The 16,439-nt window shown below is 41.1% G+C and overlaps 1 protein-coding gene across 6 annotated transcripts in view; it reads left to right on the plus strand.

Annotated features, from left to right (window-relative positions):
• Positions 1-16,439, plus strand: part of bcas3 (BCAS3 microtubule associated cell migration factor) — a 386,651-nt gene that overhangs the window by 76,288 nt on the left and 293,924 nt on the right. For all 6 annotated transcript variants that reach the window (XM_081614862.1, XM_081614859.1, XM_081614863.1 and 3 more), the window contains exon 15: positions 3,967-4,300. In XM_081614862.1, coding sequence (XP_081470988.1) covers positions 3,967-4,300 — 334 coding nt within the window. The remainder of the gene's footprint in view (positions 1-3,966; positions 4,301-16,439) is intronic.

Below are 16,439 nucleotides of genomic sequence, written 5' to 3' on the forward strand. Positions count from 1 at the left end.
ACTTACACGCACACAAACACACAGCCGCACTATGAAGCACAGTGGAGAGTGATAAAGTCTTCAGTTAGGTGGGTGGAGAGACGCCTTATCTGTCTCCTGCAACCAACCAAACATGCGACCGGCTGCCAGTGACCCGAGGCCAGGTAAACAGACCTGCTGCTGATAACAGCTGTAAAGAGGCCGGGGCGGAGAGGAGTGTGGACGGGCATGGGGGGCCAACCAGAGAGCCCTCATCCTGGAGGTTACAGATCAGCTCCTTTACTCTAGATATCACAGTCCTGCAACATCAGTTGGGATTTTAGTAGCATGACTAAACTCGGAAGTACAGTACTACCAGGAATGCTTGTCCACCTTTTTGAAGATATATCTTTACAGCTCACTATTCTACATTGAGAAATGGCAACACTTCTCTAGCACTTATATAAAAACATAGGCATGGTGACCGATAAAAGTGAAATCTGCTTCCTATATACAGTTAGATTTTTAACCCATATTTTCCATCTGCTAACCATGTACTACATTCATTATTCTTCAAAACATGTTGATGCAATGACATGATGTGCTAGGTGTCTTTATGTTACTGCTTGTCCCAGATTTAGACTAAGTACCCAACATGCCACTTAGTTTGAGATGAACAGCTGTCAGCATGTATTACTAGTAGTACTAAATATAATGCTCCATTTATTGCTAGTAGTACTGATAAAGGCATAACATTCATAGAGGTTTATAATAAATCATTATTAACTTTGTTGTCTTTCTGACACTGATTCTTTTAATGAAGATCAATAATGTTGCCACATTGTTCATTTGTGTGGGGATTAGACTTCTTCAGTGCTTTCGTAATGGAGTGTTGTCGGCCTGCCAGGGTCAACGCTAGAGGGCAACAACTCCATAACTGCTTTCTTTCTTACTTTCTCTAAAATAAAAGTGTAGCTTAAGCATCTGTCTACAATTGGGTGATGGTGCCTTACTTTTATTTAACCAGAAAAAGGTACATGCTGACACTTTGAAAGGCAAACTTTGCTTGGACAAGAAATTTTGTAGTACTTTAGCATTGTGTGAGATTTTGTGGCATGACATATAGTTGCACCGCTTTTTGTGTCTGTGGACCTCACTCAGTGTCCTTTACTTATTTTATTTCTATTTATGTCCCTGACACACATTTTATATGTCCCAGGTTTTTGCAAATCCAATCATTATACATCACCCCATTATTGGTCTGCATGTGGACCAATAATGGGTCCACAAGCCAGAAGAGCATTCCTTCTTCTGGCTTGATAGTATTTTGTTAGTGAGTACACATTTAAAGTACTGAGTTTAATACTAAATTCAACCCAGTTGTTCCAGTTTTTATTTTTCACTTGTCAAAGTGGTACATTTACATTTAAAACAGTTAGTTAAAGATAACTTTCTGAGTTTTGTAGGATTCAACGTCTTGAACCTTGAGTTGAACTTCCTATAGTTTGGTGACCTTATGGGTCTTTGTTAGTAATTTGTTTATTTTTGACTCATCGGTCATATTTCTGTGTTCATCTTTGCCACATTCCCATCATTCCTGAAAAGGTTTCTTTCAGGTGAACAGGGACTCATAGTCTCGCTAACAAGTGTCACTGATTTTTCAGAGGATAGGCACGAAAATTTGTCATGTCATATTCACATCCTTCTGTCTGTCACGGATGTCATCGAATGTGCTGTGTAAAGGACTGGAGCGAGACAAATCAACACCTCTGCATCATATGACTTAGAAACAGTTGCATTCCATCTATCAAAGATAACCTTCACCAACTCTTTGACTTCTATGCTTTCGATATGGACTCACAGCCACCTTTCAGGTACTCTACCTGATCAGAATGCATTTGACGATAGAAATTTAGTCACCTATTTATAGCTGAAGCTTAGACAGGTCTGTTGTGGTCAATTATGACACACACAAAGTAGCTCTTTATTATGTCTGAGTCATCCCTAATGGGGACAGCACAGGTGAGGCCTCCTCTTTCAGTCGTCTCTGTGAAGTAAAGTATCTGTCTGGTATGCAAAGGATGCCCCATTAACTGTCATTGCTGGGGCCAATTACCCTGTAGGACCTGGCAGAAGATTAAAAGGCCACCAGGTACAGAGCTGTCTCTCTGACTCGCTCTCAGTAGTTGGACATTCCTCATAAAAACTTTCTCATGAACCTTTTACATTCATTTTATCCTTGTATGCTGATTGATAAATGTAGATTGAGTGAAAACTACTAATCAGTCTGTCTTTAGCTCTTGGTCTTTTCTCATTTACTCTTCCCTTGGCTTGTATTGTTTCTTTCAGCCCATCTGTCTGGTTTCCTGCATGTTTAACATGCTCCATGAGATCCTATCTTGTCAAGTGTCTGCTCTTGAGTGTTTAAGGAGGAGGCCTAACAAAGGGCGCCATTACAGCTTTTGTTTTTGTCTTAGTAATTTATTTTACCACCAAACGGCCTCAAATCAGATTGTCACCTTTAGAAAATCGTCATTGACTAATCCTCTCACCCTGTTCCATGCTGTCATGCACCTCTGGCAGATGTGTTTGTCTGCGCAGTAAACATTTTAGTCCGGTCACATTAATGTTTGCTGGAGTTTCAGGCTGTTTACCTCTGCTCTGCATATTTCTGTGGTGAAGAAAATGGCACAGAGAGGCTTTTAAACACATGCATGCGAACATGTCTGCTCAGCAAAGCATGCATGCTCACTATATAAAGCGCATGGTAGTTTACTAGCATTGTTTGTTCATAATAACTTGTGAAAAATCAGATGCCCATTTGTTCACCATTTCCTCTTTTAAAAATTACATTGTGCTTTAAAAACACGGCAGTATCTGTTACTCAACAATTCGGTTAGCACGTGCCCAAACACGTCCTGTCGTTAGTCTGTTTGCTCTCACACAATGTTGGAACCGGGCCACATTTCCTGATTATCTTCAGTCTGAGAGGTTAAGCCCTGATGTAAACTCACTGCTTTAAACAGGACTTCAGCATAAACTGATTAGAGCTCACCACTGTTTTACATCATACATCAGCAATGAAAAAAAGTCTGTTTTAAGTTCTTCTCTTAAACTGTTATCTATGTTATGGGTCTTCATTATGCTCTGAAAATGTCTTACTTTATCTAGTGTATTGGTTTGTACTAATTGAACCAGTAGAAATGATTTTGAGAACTGGTGATGTAACAAATTGAATTCTGTCCTTCCTGCTTTAGCCATTATCAATCATTTATATTAGGAACAGAGGTGATGTCACACTGTGTGAGAATATAATTACTTCTCACACAGGATTTTCTTATTATTTTAAAACTAAAACTAAAACTAAATTATTTTAGAGTTGACCATGTGTATGCAATGCTCACAGCCTTCCTCTCTGCTACGCTACAGCTCCTTCCCCACACTGGAGCTTGTTGTGAATGCTCAGGCTGTGGTCAAGCCCATATGCAGTTTTCCTGGAACAATAAGTTGTTGCTCCACCATTAACACATTGAGCGCAGCTTACAGGAGCTTGATTGACAGCACTGAGACCCTCCTCCAGGCTTTGATTAGTTGTATCTGATCAGTAATTGTGTATTTCTGCAGATGACATCAGGTCCACAGGGAGAAGGCAGAACAGCTGTATTTTTGTCACAGATCATCTGTCTCATAATATACTATCAGGACATAGTGACAGTTTTGACAAATATGTAAAAAACGTTTGGTTTATAGATGTTTCTGAATATAACGGAATAAATGTAGCTAATGAACATTTCAGACTAAATGGTCTAATTGTAACAGGAAGTGAGTCTTTCAAGAGAAATTTTTGCAAAAAAATTACTGCATTCTTTTTGTTAAAATAGCATAGTTTTTTTTTTAAGCTACTAAGTTTTATGTTTTCCAGTCATTGTCTATTGACTTCAATCTGTTGTTTCTTCTCTCTGCCCTTTTTCTTTCTGTCCTGTTCCTGCGCTGGGTCTGTCTGCTCAGGTCCAAGACATGTGCTTTAGTCAGGACAGTCGCTGGGTAGCCATCAGCACCCTTCGAGGCACCAGCCACGTGTTTCCAATCAACCCTTATGGTGGCGCACCCTGTGCCCGCACCCACATGTCCCCGCGGGTGGTGAACCGGATGTCGCGCTTCCAAAAAAGCGCCGGCCTGGAGGAGATCGAGCAAGAGCTGAACAGGGCGGCTGCTGTTGGCGGAGGAGGAGCTGGAGGCATGGGAGGAAGCAGCTGCATTCTGGGTGGAGGAGGCGGCATGGGCGGCCGCTGCAGTCCCATACCTGGCATGTCCAGCAGCCCCTCCGGGTCTCCACTGCATGGTAAGGAGAGGGGCGGGTTGGTGAATGTGTGGGCAGCCCTTCTTCTGCTTACAGCACCAAACCATTGAAACTTCAACATTCTGTGATCCTGCTGCATCTCCTTTGTGTGAATGCTCAGATACATATTCAGATACATACCGAGTTGGACTCAGGAAAAGCCTGAATGAATCGGCCTTTTCACATGAATGTTAAAGGGCAAAGTTTCCCTAAAACTTGATGCTAAAATATTTTTCACTTAGAACTACTTTCTAGGTAAGGAAAATTATCTTTCTATGCTACTATGAAACATATTTCTCTGTGTGTGTGCGTGTATGTGTTTGTGTACATACAGGCTACTCTATGTAGCTAAACAGGGTTTAGCTGCCCTATTTAGAACCATTTCTGTCATATTTACTAACCTTCTGAAGACCAAAACCGGGCCCTAATACGATGGACCCCCTTGTCCATCGTATTAGGGGTCAGCGGTTAGATTTGGAGGTATGCTGTGAATGAGGTTTTGGTTAGGAATAGACTAGCAAAGATTAGGTTTGGGGAAAATGTGTAGGTTGACAATAAATGCAGTTACTAAAATGTATGAAAGTCAATACAAAGTCCTAATATGGGTAGAAATACAAATGTGTGTGTGTGTGTGTGTGTGTGTGTGTGTGTGTGTGTGTGTGTGTGTGTGTGTGTGTGTGTGTGTGTGTGTGTGTGTGTGTGTGTGTGTGTGTGTGTGTGTGTGCGCGCGTGTGTGTGTGTGGGTGTGTTTCCAGTTACTGATCATGACAGTAGCTCTTTTCCTGGGACTCCGCCCTGCCTTTTGGGACCTTGTCTCCCTTGTTTGTCAAACACCATTGCAGGCTGCTCACACTGTCTCTGTGTACCAAGTCACAGCAGATACACACTGATGCACATATACCTTGTGCCAACTGCACTGCTTGACCCAGAGGTGTTACTCAGTGTAAAATATCACAGTTCTCATCAGTGATTGGCTTCCAGGAATAACCCTGAGCTTTGATAGCTTTGCTGTGGCCGAGGTCATGCTGGGAACTTGGTAAACACTTAAAAGAACTGAATGACTGCTAACTGACAAGTGAATAAGTTTACATAACAGGATGTATTTTATATCTTCTTTTGTTAATTGATTTTATGAAGCTGGTTTTAGCTTACAGTGGAAATCATCTTTTAACCTCTTCAACTGTTTCAGTTGTAGGTGAAACTGGTGGCTCTGGGGAACAGTGAGGCTGGCAGGGGAAGTTCCCCCAGACTGACATTAACCTTAGACATATTGTTGTCATACATATTTTATTAAATATCTTAAGGTATTTAGAGCAACATGCTACAGTGCAAAACCATGCAGTTCTATCACAGTACATTTCAATATCATAAAATATATATACATATGTTTATTTCAGTAAATCAATATAAAAAAGAAACTTTCGTGTAGCGTCATTATACACAGAGGGACACATTTTGAATCAATGTATATCTGTTGGTTTGGTTTGGTCTGTTATTTTAATGATTATTCCTTACAGCCAATCAATACCTAAAGTTTGATTTCTCAGATACTCTACGGGGAACTGAAGCCACAATTGGTCATTACTAAAAACGTGGATGCTGATGGAGTGATGTATCTGAGCACATTAATGGAAAGTTAAGTAGATGGGAATATTATGTTACAATAGGTTACACAATGCAACTGGGATAACCACAGTTTCCAGACTCAGAGGTCTGTGAAGACCATTCAGGAGTGTGAGGGGGATTCACAGGTTTCTCTTCTCCATGGTCTAGTCTCACTTTAGCCATGAACATATTTAAACATGAAACATCCTGTTTGTTTTTGTTTATTTTGCATTTTATTACAACATTAAGGGTTATCTTGCAAGTTTTTGTGAAGAGTATAATTACTGGTCTACAAGCTGGAATTTTAAATGTGGTTTACTTCATGGTTTCCTGCCAGTTTGAATTTGACTACACAAATGTGGAATGATTGTCTTCAGTCTATATATATATTATGTTTTAGTTCATTTAAAATCATTGTAATATATTTTGTTTGAAGAGCTTCTCACTTTTACCTCCTAGCATTAAGCTGCCCCTACAGTCTGTTTTCTCTGTTCTGACTGGGACCAAAGTCTGGAACAACGGATGCAGGTTGATGTTTTTTCATATGCGTATCGCTTTATATATCAAACATTCACATCCCTACACTTCCACTGACAGACTATGTCCTAGCTTCCTCTTTTCCTTCTTGTCTTTCTTGTGATGACTCAGACCTCTCTTTAACCTCCATACCAAACTACTCACATTCCTCCAAACTGAGGAATAGACCATCAAACATTAAAGGACCTCTTTGGAGACTTGGTTTCGCTGCGATGAGACTGAGTGGCACGGGAACATCAAAGTGGAGCGGGGAACCAGGTGAAAGTGAACAAGCAAAATAATGAGGTGTAACTGAGGGAAAGCAAGAGATGGGGTACATAGGTGGGGGTTGGGGTACAGACACAGGGAAGGAAAGATAAGTTTGTAGTAGCAGCCCTGAAAGCCAGGGTCTTGGGGAGCCTGCTCGTAAATCACACTTTTGTTTCAAAGGAAGGCATTAAGGCCACCTGTCAACAATTAGTCTTCACAGTGACACTAAACTGAGTGTGTGTGCGCACACGTTTGAAGAAGATAAACTGTCTACAGCATCATTTATACGGCGAGGTGTTCAAAAGGAGTGGATCAGAAACATCTTTCACGGTAAAGTCAATGTTTTCATAGCTGGAATATTTTATTGTTTACATTTTAGTTTCTTGTTTGTAGATGTTGTAAATTTTTGAAGATCAATTATCTTTTCGCACAGCAGTTTTTAAGCTGCAGTTGTCATGTTGTGATTCTTTTATCAGTATTATACCAGAGACTCAGCAATGTTTTTTAGCCTGAAATACTTTAACAAAAACTCTAAGATCTGACCAAGGCTCAAATCTGCAGAATTCAGTAATCACTCTCAGCTCACAAGTGAGATTGGAGTCACAGAGTTTCATCAGTTGTGCGTTTCCTGTAATCTGTAGTTAATTTATTGCCACTGTTTCATGACATGCCATCACGAATGCCAGTGGTATTAATAAAAACACCATAATTCGTCCAGTTTTCACCAGATGTAAACAAAGAGTCACTTGCTTTTGCTGTTGTGTCCGCCTTCCTTCTGTTTTTGTGAGCCGGGTGTGAAATTCTGGGCAGCTGAGGTGGTTTTCCTCCAGCCTGGCAGAGAGCAGGGGGGGTGAGGCAGGCTGGGGCCGGGCCACCTAGCCACAACAGCTGCGCTGTGATTGTCGCCAACAAGGCCGGCGTTGATTTTTGGGAAGGAACTGTAGAAAAGTACACATCCTCCTCAAAGCTGCCAGTCCGAGCAAGCGGCAAACCTAAAAATAGAGGCTGCAATTGGCTGTCTTCTTGTCACTGTTAAAATCTGGAAGGGCTATTTGTGTCCCTGGATCCAGTTTCTCGGCCCCGTGGTTTTTTTCCCCCCAAAGCCTTCCTTTTGTGTGATGGATGTATTGTTTTTTGAGGTGATGACCCATCATGCGAGCGTCCCACGCTGTAAAGCTTGGTTTGTTTGGGAGCCAGCATATATGAGCCTAGATTAGTGAGTGCAGGTCGGACAGAGGTTATTGAGGTTGCAGCAGGAGCCGCTGTTGTTGCTTTCATATTCAGATGAACTTCATATTTAGCTACCGTGTTGTATAATACAGTAAGTCCTAAATACAGTTTAGATCAAAATGATTCATATTTCAACTGAAAACTGTCTTTGTTCTACCCAGAGGTTGGTTCCTGACAGAGAAGCAGACAGGTTCCTCTCAAAAGCTGGTGAACAGGGTTGCTGAGTGGCTCAGGTGTAGAGGCTGTAGTCCTCCACGTGGTCGCCCGTGGTTCGATTCTCGGCCTGGGGGCCATTTGTTGGATGTCTTACCCTTCTGTCTCCTACCTACTTCCTGTCCAATTTTCGTTAAAGAAACAAATAGTAAGCTATTTAAATGGTGTATGTTTATTAAAAGAACACCTTAATACATACTAAACACTAAACAACATGAAAAAGGAGCTATAATAATTTACATCCTTCTTAAGCATTTTGCATGTTTTGGCTGGTATTTTAACACGGTTTAATTAAAAATAAAACCGTATTAAAATACGAAAAAATTAAATTCCGGCAAGCGGCCGAAATGGGTTTCCTCCGCAGGGTGGCTGGGCTCTCCCTTAGAGATAGGGTGAGAAGCTCGGTCATCCGGGAGGGACTCAGAGTAGAGCCGCTGCTCCTCCACGTAGAGAGGAGCCAGTTGAGGCTCGGGCATCTGGTCAGGATGCCTCCTGGACGCCTCCCTGGTGAGGTGTTCCGGGCACGTCCCACCGGGAGGAGGCCTCGGGGAAGACCCAGGACATGCTGGAGGGACTATGTCTCTTGGCTGGCCTGGGAACGCCTTGGGATTCCTCCGGAGGAGCTGGAAGAAGTGGCTGGATAGGCGGCAGAAAATGGACGTACGTACGTAAACTTAAACCTGCCAGGTGTTTAGACCAGATAAATAATTTAGGGTTTCCTCACAGTTCAGCTGTTTTGAAATATTTTCATTATAGTCTGGAAGCTAAACCTGTCACTCTTATTAAGGTAAAGCTGTTTTCAAAGCTTATATAGACCAAATGGAAGCAGCATTTCCACCAGAGCAGACAATCTGACTGATTAACGGCGTCAGCTTCCTTTACTCATGTTGGACTGTTCCAAGAAAAAATACTGCACTAATGTTTTCTAAGTCTATGTAGCAAATCATATATAAATATAGGGTATAAATGTATTAATTTAAATCAGTTTATTTGTAGGAGAAACAACATATTTTTAAAAATAAAATATTTTGAATTAAAGTCTTTTTTATTAAATGTTTTCATATAGTGATACTCCTGTTAATAAGCTTCCTACTCCCAAAGCAACTTATCAATAAGTTCTAACTCTGAGTTTATCTCCTTACTTAAGGAGAAATATTTTCATTCTGGTCAAAGGGTTTTCTAACCATCATCTTTACTTTTCATCCCTGGTTGCTGGCTTTGTCTGCGCATGCAGCATCAGGAGTGCAAGACGTCAACACTGGGCTGTAAGTCAGTGCAGCAGATTTGTTTCCTCAGCAAGTTGAAGTGGTGGTGGTCCGATCACTGGGCCATCTGGGGCCTGGCGCTGGTTCAGACGGAGAACCAGAGAGGGGGAGGCTGAAAACAAGGTGTGACGGGAAACTGTTAATTCATTTGTTGATAAAGGGACACTTCCTTTCTGCTATTAGAGGCGGACGGCTTGCTTATTTAGCTGTGGACTTGTGTTTTATCTCGCCCTGTCTCTCCCTGTCGCCCCCACCCCCATCCAGCCTTCATCAGTCATCGTCCTATGGTGAAAAACACCAACGCTTTTCAGAAGCAGAAGTCAAGGAAACATTACCTCATAACTGCTGGTGTGTGACACGTATGTGCACGGCCTCCTGTTGACCCTGCTCTGGGACTGTGTGTTGCAAAAATCCAACCTAAAACGTTCAGAATTCCTCCTGAAACACACAGAGGTGGTAGATGACTTTACCAGAGCAAGTTACACTGTTCATGTTTCAATCAGAGCAGATTGCGGTTCAGGTGAGCAGGTCTGCCTTCGCTCAGTCACCAGACTCAGAGGAAAGATGTCTGTTTTACTTCCAGCAGCATCTCTGAGCCTGAAATGTTAACCTGATTAGGAGCAATTAAATATCTTTCATAATTCTGAGATAGTTTTGTCTTTCTGTTTTCTAGAGATTCTACAAATGAACATGGTGATCAACACAATGAACTGGGACTGAACTACATATACTACACTTAAACAAAGTCATTCTAACAGTTGATTATATTTGGCTTAAGTTCAGTGAATTCTTCTTTGTGACAGAGCTCAGTTTTAGTACCGCAGTAAGCCTCCGTGTGGTGCTGTATGGTCAGGGTTGCAGGCGAGTGGAGCAGCCCGGCTGCTCGTCACACAGTGCACGACTGGTGACACTGGACTTGTTGCTGGAAGGGATTAGCCTGAATGCAAATGTGACAACAGAGGATGAGTGGGCTCATTTCTGCAGCGCCTGGACGTTTCACAGGTGGCTGCTTCCTTCAACTCGGAGCTCACAACTGTTTTTTATCCTTAAAACCAGAACTCTGTTTGGACCATGATAGTATTTAACACTTCATTTTTCTGTATTGTTCTGTGTTAGTTTTCCATCCCAACCCCCACTTAGAACTGAAACTATATTTTGATTGGCAATCAGAATCATTTTCATAGATATTTATTTCATGCTTTTAAATGTTTTGTTTAAAACCTTGTAATGTTTTTTAACCCCTGCAGCCCTCTCTTTAGAACATGTTCTTGCAATACAGACATTTTATAGGAAATATAAAACCTGCATTAGATTTTAATCCTATTATATCTTAAATATCCTAACGAACAGATTGCTCGTTATTTGGAGGACACAGCTGAATTATAAAAGTATTTTTATCCCATGGTCATTCTGTGCTCTCCTAAGAGTGAGGCTTTCTACATTTCAGTGTACAGTAGAGCACTATCAGAGAGGTAAGAAGTGTCAGCGGCTCGTGCTCTGTGCTGCCGACGGAGGTCTGCAGGCTTGTGCAGGCTGTGGTCGGCAGAGGAGCCAGAGCCCAACTCGGCTTGAGTCAATAAACGGAAAGCTCAGCGCAAAACCACACAGCAATCGAACAAGCTGTTTACCCTGAAAATTAGCCTTCCCCAGTACTTTTAAGGCTTTTAAAGCGACCAAAAACACACAGTACGAGGAATATGTATCTTGGCCGGCGGCCGTGGTCCGCCAGAGACCTCTGACGTTTTTATGCGAACCCTAATAACTCAATCCCCACAACCACTAAACCCTCTTATCACCAGCTGCTTTACGCTGCACTCATCATTATTTGATTTGCAAAATTGTAAGGTAGAGATAAAGAAATAAAGCTGGCTTGCTGTTACACACAGAAGGCACTTGTGGCTTCCAGCTCGGTGCCTGCCCTGTGGAAAGCCGTGTTCTTCCTTCATCAAACAATCAATAGGCTTTAGATGCTTTCTGTGCTGCTGCACTGTCACCATTTTTATTCTCCTTTATACAAGTCATTGTTTTATACGGTGAACTAAGTCTGTTTCAGACCTACTGAATGTAATTCAAATGTCATTTATAGAACAAAAAAATTAAACATTATTATACAGGTTAGGTTTTATAAAACTCATGTAGTCATTAAAACATTTTGGAAATATGATACACCCATATTCTCGCTGGCAAAAATTAAGATACATTTTTATTATAAATTGTAATCTGCATCAGAGTTTACATGCATGATCTCATACTTTGATATTTTTGAAACCTCAAAAATCTTTTTCTTTATTTTTTATTCCCAGTAAAACTTGCCAAAGTATTTTTGGAACACTTTTCTTACCAGCTCAACTCAGAGCATGTGTCACACCCAAACATTATAATATAATATAATGTGATGTGATGTAATATAATAAAGTTCAGGTGTATTTTAAGATGAAGAAACCTGATGGATCAGATGAATAGATTTCTGCCTGCCTGCATAATAAGATTTCACTTTGTTCCTCATGGAAAGTGTAAATGACTGTGCAGGACTTGTTAAAGGTGATAAGTCGGTGTGAGTGTTTGACTGCAGCAGGACCGGGGCAGCAGCACCGTCGGGTTTATCTCCCCTCCACCTTTCTTATTGACTGTTTGCCATCGGACCACCGGCCTATTAAGGGGGGGGGGGGGGCTTTCAGAGTGGGATTTAGCGGCCGGCTGACTGTGAGGTCAGATTCTGCTCATGTCGCTGCTCTCTGATCTGGTTTTAATCAGGTTTACTAAAGAACGTCTTCCTAATGATGGTTAAAGTGAAAAAGTGACATATTTTACTGTATAACTGTTTTTAGCAACAGATGTTATATATTCATAAATATATATTTCTGAAAACAATTGTTTTAGGTGGAAGGATATGCTTTTAATTTAAGTCTAAGAGAGAACTGAATTATATTGGTGTACTTTGGCTTTTGTCTTCTAAGGAAATGTAAACGAAACTCTTCAGAAATGTTCTGTACAGTGAGCCTCTGTGTGATTTGTGTATTTTTATTTTTAATTTGTCTGTCTCCACCCCCCCCACAGCCCCTACTCTCACACACACACATGCCCACCCCAACACACATACACACACACACACACACACACATCACAGCCATCTCCTGTACCGTCTCCTCCACTCGTTCGCAGGAACCCGCCGCTCCTCATTGTGAGGTACTAACTCCTTGACCCAAATAGGACCAGAGATGCACATATTTGCACACGTGTGTGCTCTTGTACACACACATATGGCTGGAGTGTGGGTGTCATCTGATCCAACGGATCTGTCCCTCCCACCCCCCTCTGGGGCTCATCTTGTTGGCGACCCAGCACTGTCTGATGAAGTCTTGTAAATACTGACATGCTGTAAACTTGTGGATCTGATTTCAGGGGGATGCTTGTGTGTTCCTGCTCTGTTTTTTTCTTTGCCTGTCTGATGTCTTCACACCTAGAAGTTGTTTGTTGGGAAAATGTTCCTAGATGTGAAATGTTCTTGCTTCTGTGCTGCCGCTCCCTCAGCCCTGCTATTTTTTATTTTATTTTTTTTCCATATACCACATCTTATACAAGAAACGTCAAGATCCTGCTTTCTCATTTTGAGATAAAATTAGGGGGAAAAAAAGTTATTTCCTGGGAATTTCTGTGTATTTTTCAACTATTTTGACATGAGAAATGTTGATAAAAATACAAAACGTTCTGAAGGTTTTCCCAAATAGGGCCATTAGTAAAAGTGACCCTTTAGCTTGCGGTTTGGGAGCAGGAGAGTGGGCAGTAAGCCATTTTCACACAGGCCGGCCTGACCTCGACTCTTCACTGCGACTGAAAATAGCAGATGAGAGAAGGCTGCTGTACAAAGAGAGAGCAGAGGGGTGAAAATGGAAAAGGGAAGAGAGATTCCTCCAGTGGAGCATTACCTGAGCGAGGTGAGGACGGGGGGAGAAGAGAAGAGGACGTCCTGCACGTCCTGATGGCTTTACCACCAGCCCTCCTCCCTAACAAAAGACTAAATCATGGGAATTTTTTTTTTAGCAGCATCTGTGTTTTATAAAGGCACTTTTAATTTGTTTTTACTTTGTCCAGTAGGGGATCCCCGCTCCTTCAGTACTTACCCCCTCACACCCTCTCTACACACACACCCCACACACTCTTTGTGTTCAGCTCTTTTTAGCCTACCCTGCCATCCATTTCTCTTTCTTCTCCTCCTGTTTTTCTGTCTCCCTCGTTTTCCCCCTCATGTGGAAGTGAGTGTTTTAATAACAGTACTTTGGGGAATTGGGACGGAAGAACAGCTTTCTCCTGCTCAGAAAGCCTCACCCCCACTACCACTGCACCTTTCCTTCTTCCTCACCCACTGCTTTCTTTTCCTCCCACCTTTAACATGTTAAAGGGAGGAAAGTAATGAAATCAAACATTAGGTTTGATTTCAAACCTAATGTTTGAAATCATTAGGTCCCATTTCAAACAGGACCTAATGATTCCTGTTTGAAAGGAATTCACAAAATTATTTTTGTGAACAGAACCGAGGCATAATACCAAAACATATGCTATGAAAATGTCTTAATTTTGTAAAAATACATTTTACTTAATTATATAATAAAGACGTGTTAATATCATCACCTTCCTAAACTAATGACGTCAGTCTTTTTTTTTTTTTTGCCAAAATTATTTAGGCAAAAAAAATAAAAAATCAGTTTTGGCACAAAATAACTTGGTCCATTATTTTAGTAAGGTGATGATATTACAAAAGATATTTTAGGCCAAAAAAATCCTTTAAAATTCTTACAACAAAATACTTGATAAAATATAGTATTGCATAAGTTAGAATGCTTCCTTGGAAGAAAAAAAATATTAACTTAAAATAATTCAATGAACTTTAAATATAGGTTTAACACAGTTATTAAATGAACCCAGGAGATTTTAATCCACACACTAAGCAGTAAAGGCAGACACTGATCTTTGTGGAATCTTGGTTAAAAAAACCCAACAAAAACAATATTTTATTTCATGCTGCTTTTAAGGAGATAAGTGTTAAATGTTCTGAATAAGTGCAGATGGAGCTGCTGTCACCTGCAAATATGAAAGTAATAAATCTGTTCTCTCCAAAACTATTAAATTCGTGTATAATAAAGAAATATTTTGGAAATAGCTTTTGTATTTAGTGATATTTTTATATGGACATTTTGGGTTTCAAACAATCTGAAATTGAAAACCAACTTAAATTCTAAGCGGGAGTTAATTTACACATTGATAAAATTTGAAATTACTCAAAAATTAAAAAAAGACAAAATGTTATCAACCTCCTTAAATATTTTTTTCCATGAATTAAAAACAACCAATCAGTGGCGTTAGAAATATATGAAAGTCTTAAAAAAGTTCAGGAACATTAGAATAAGTCATCAAAGTGTGTGTTTCTTGCAAATTTGTCAAATCAGTGACCTGGCACTTCAAGGTACCTCACACTGATGCAAAAATCATGTAAAAAGCAACATTTCCATAAAGCTCACCTGCACATGGATTTGCCTAAATGAAGGAATGACCTTAAAGTCTCGCAGCAACACAGACAGCTACAGCAGGGCGGCCGGCATCAACACAAACATGTTGACACATTTTAACACCTGAAGAATTGTAGGCTTTATTTAACATTTGTTTTTATTTATTTGCTTGTTTCAATTAAGGTTCATGTAGAACTTTTGAGTTAGAACTGCTGTATTTATTCTGTTGCAGTTGCTGGTTTTGGCCTTTTGCACATTTTAATTTCACCTTCAGATTTATCAGGTCAAGTGCAACATTCTGACTGATCCTCAAATATTTCTGGGGAGACATGTTTTACATTTTTCACATGATTTAGTGTAGTGCATAGTTTAGACACACATGGCCTTTCAGTAATCTGCTGTGTCCTGTGTTTTTGTTAGGACATGCTAACCACTTTACTTTGCTTCATCAGCGGGGCGTGTGTCTCCTCATTCTTTGTCAGGATTGGCCTGATTGATACACATGAAACTTCTGTGTAGAAACAATCTGCTCCATTGGAAAACTCACTTACTTCCCATTTAAATGCAGTTTTCACTTGGTGAAACTGCTCAACATCACATCATGTCTACAACACTTGTTTTAGTTGTGGATCCAAATGTCACCCACTGCATCATTTAACTCAAAAAGTTTCATTTCTTTGAGTATTTGTTTAGTTTGCTTTTCTGGGATTCACATTAAGTGATACATTGTATGCTTTTGGCCTTAAAACTGACAGAGATAAAAACAGCAACTTCAAAATGTCATCTTCAAAGAAGGAAGACAGAGCTATAAAAGTATTCCCCAGCCTGGATGCTGAACTCTAGATTCCTTTCCCACGCTTCACCTCTGCCTCCCAGCTGCAGGATCCTCTGCATGTCCTGAATCGCGGAGCATCAGTCAACATGTCACCTGCCCAACCTGCTGCCTCCTCACACCCCCCCGTCCTCTCCACTCCAGCTTACCCTGTTTTTTCCTTGAACTGAAATCTGCTCTCAGGCAGAACGATTCAAATAAGACACAGTGTTTGCGAGGGCTTCACAGCTTGTCCTTTCGCACATCGGCTCCTCAGTGGAAGCAGCCTGCTTGTATTGGATGCAAATTGGGTATTAAAAGAGGGGATAGAAATATGAGATAGCGTGACATGGTGAGGCTGAGGAGAGGGAAAGGGCGCAAAGGAGAGAGAGAGAGGCTTAAAGCGAGAAGAGAATGCAAATGCTGTTGAAACAGGGAGGGATGGATGGAGGAGAGCTGGACGGACGGATGGATTAGTTGAGAAAGAAAGGCGAGGGTCAGGTGTTGATGCGACTTTCTTTTAGCAGGGTCAGAGTTTTTCTCTGTGCGACTGACGGAGCTGGATTTGCATTGATGGATCTTCTTTCCATGGAGATGTCATGTATCAGAGCCCGGGCACATCACGCCCTGGTCATTAATCAAATCCCAGCCTCTGTCTGGAGCCGTCTGTCGGCTTCTCAGCTATCTGTCTCTCACTCTCTGCCTTTGTCTTGGCTGTGGCTGTGATC

Source organism: Poecilia reticulata, chromosome 13 (assembly GCF_904066995.2).
Source record: "Poecilia reticulata chromosome 13, P_reticulata-male-v2, whole genome shotgun sequence".
In the NCBI taxonomy this organism is placed as follows: Eukaryota; Metazoa; Chordata; class Actinopteri; order Cyprinodontiformes; family Poeciliidae; genus Poecilia; species Poecilia reticulata.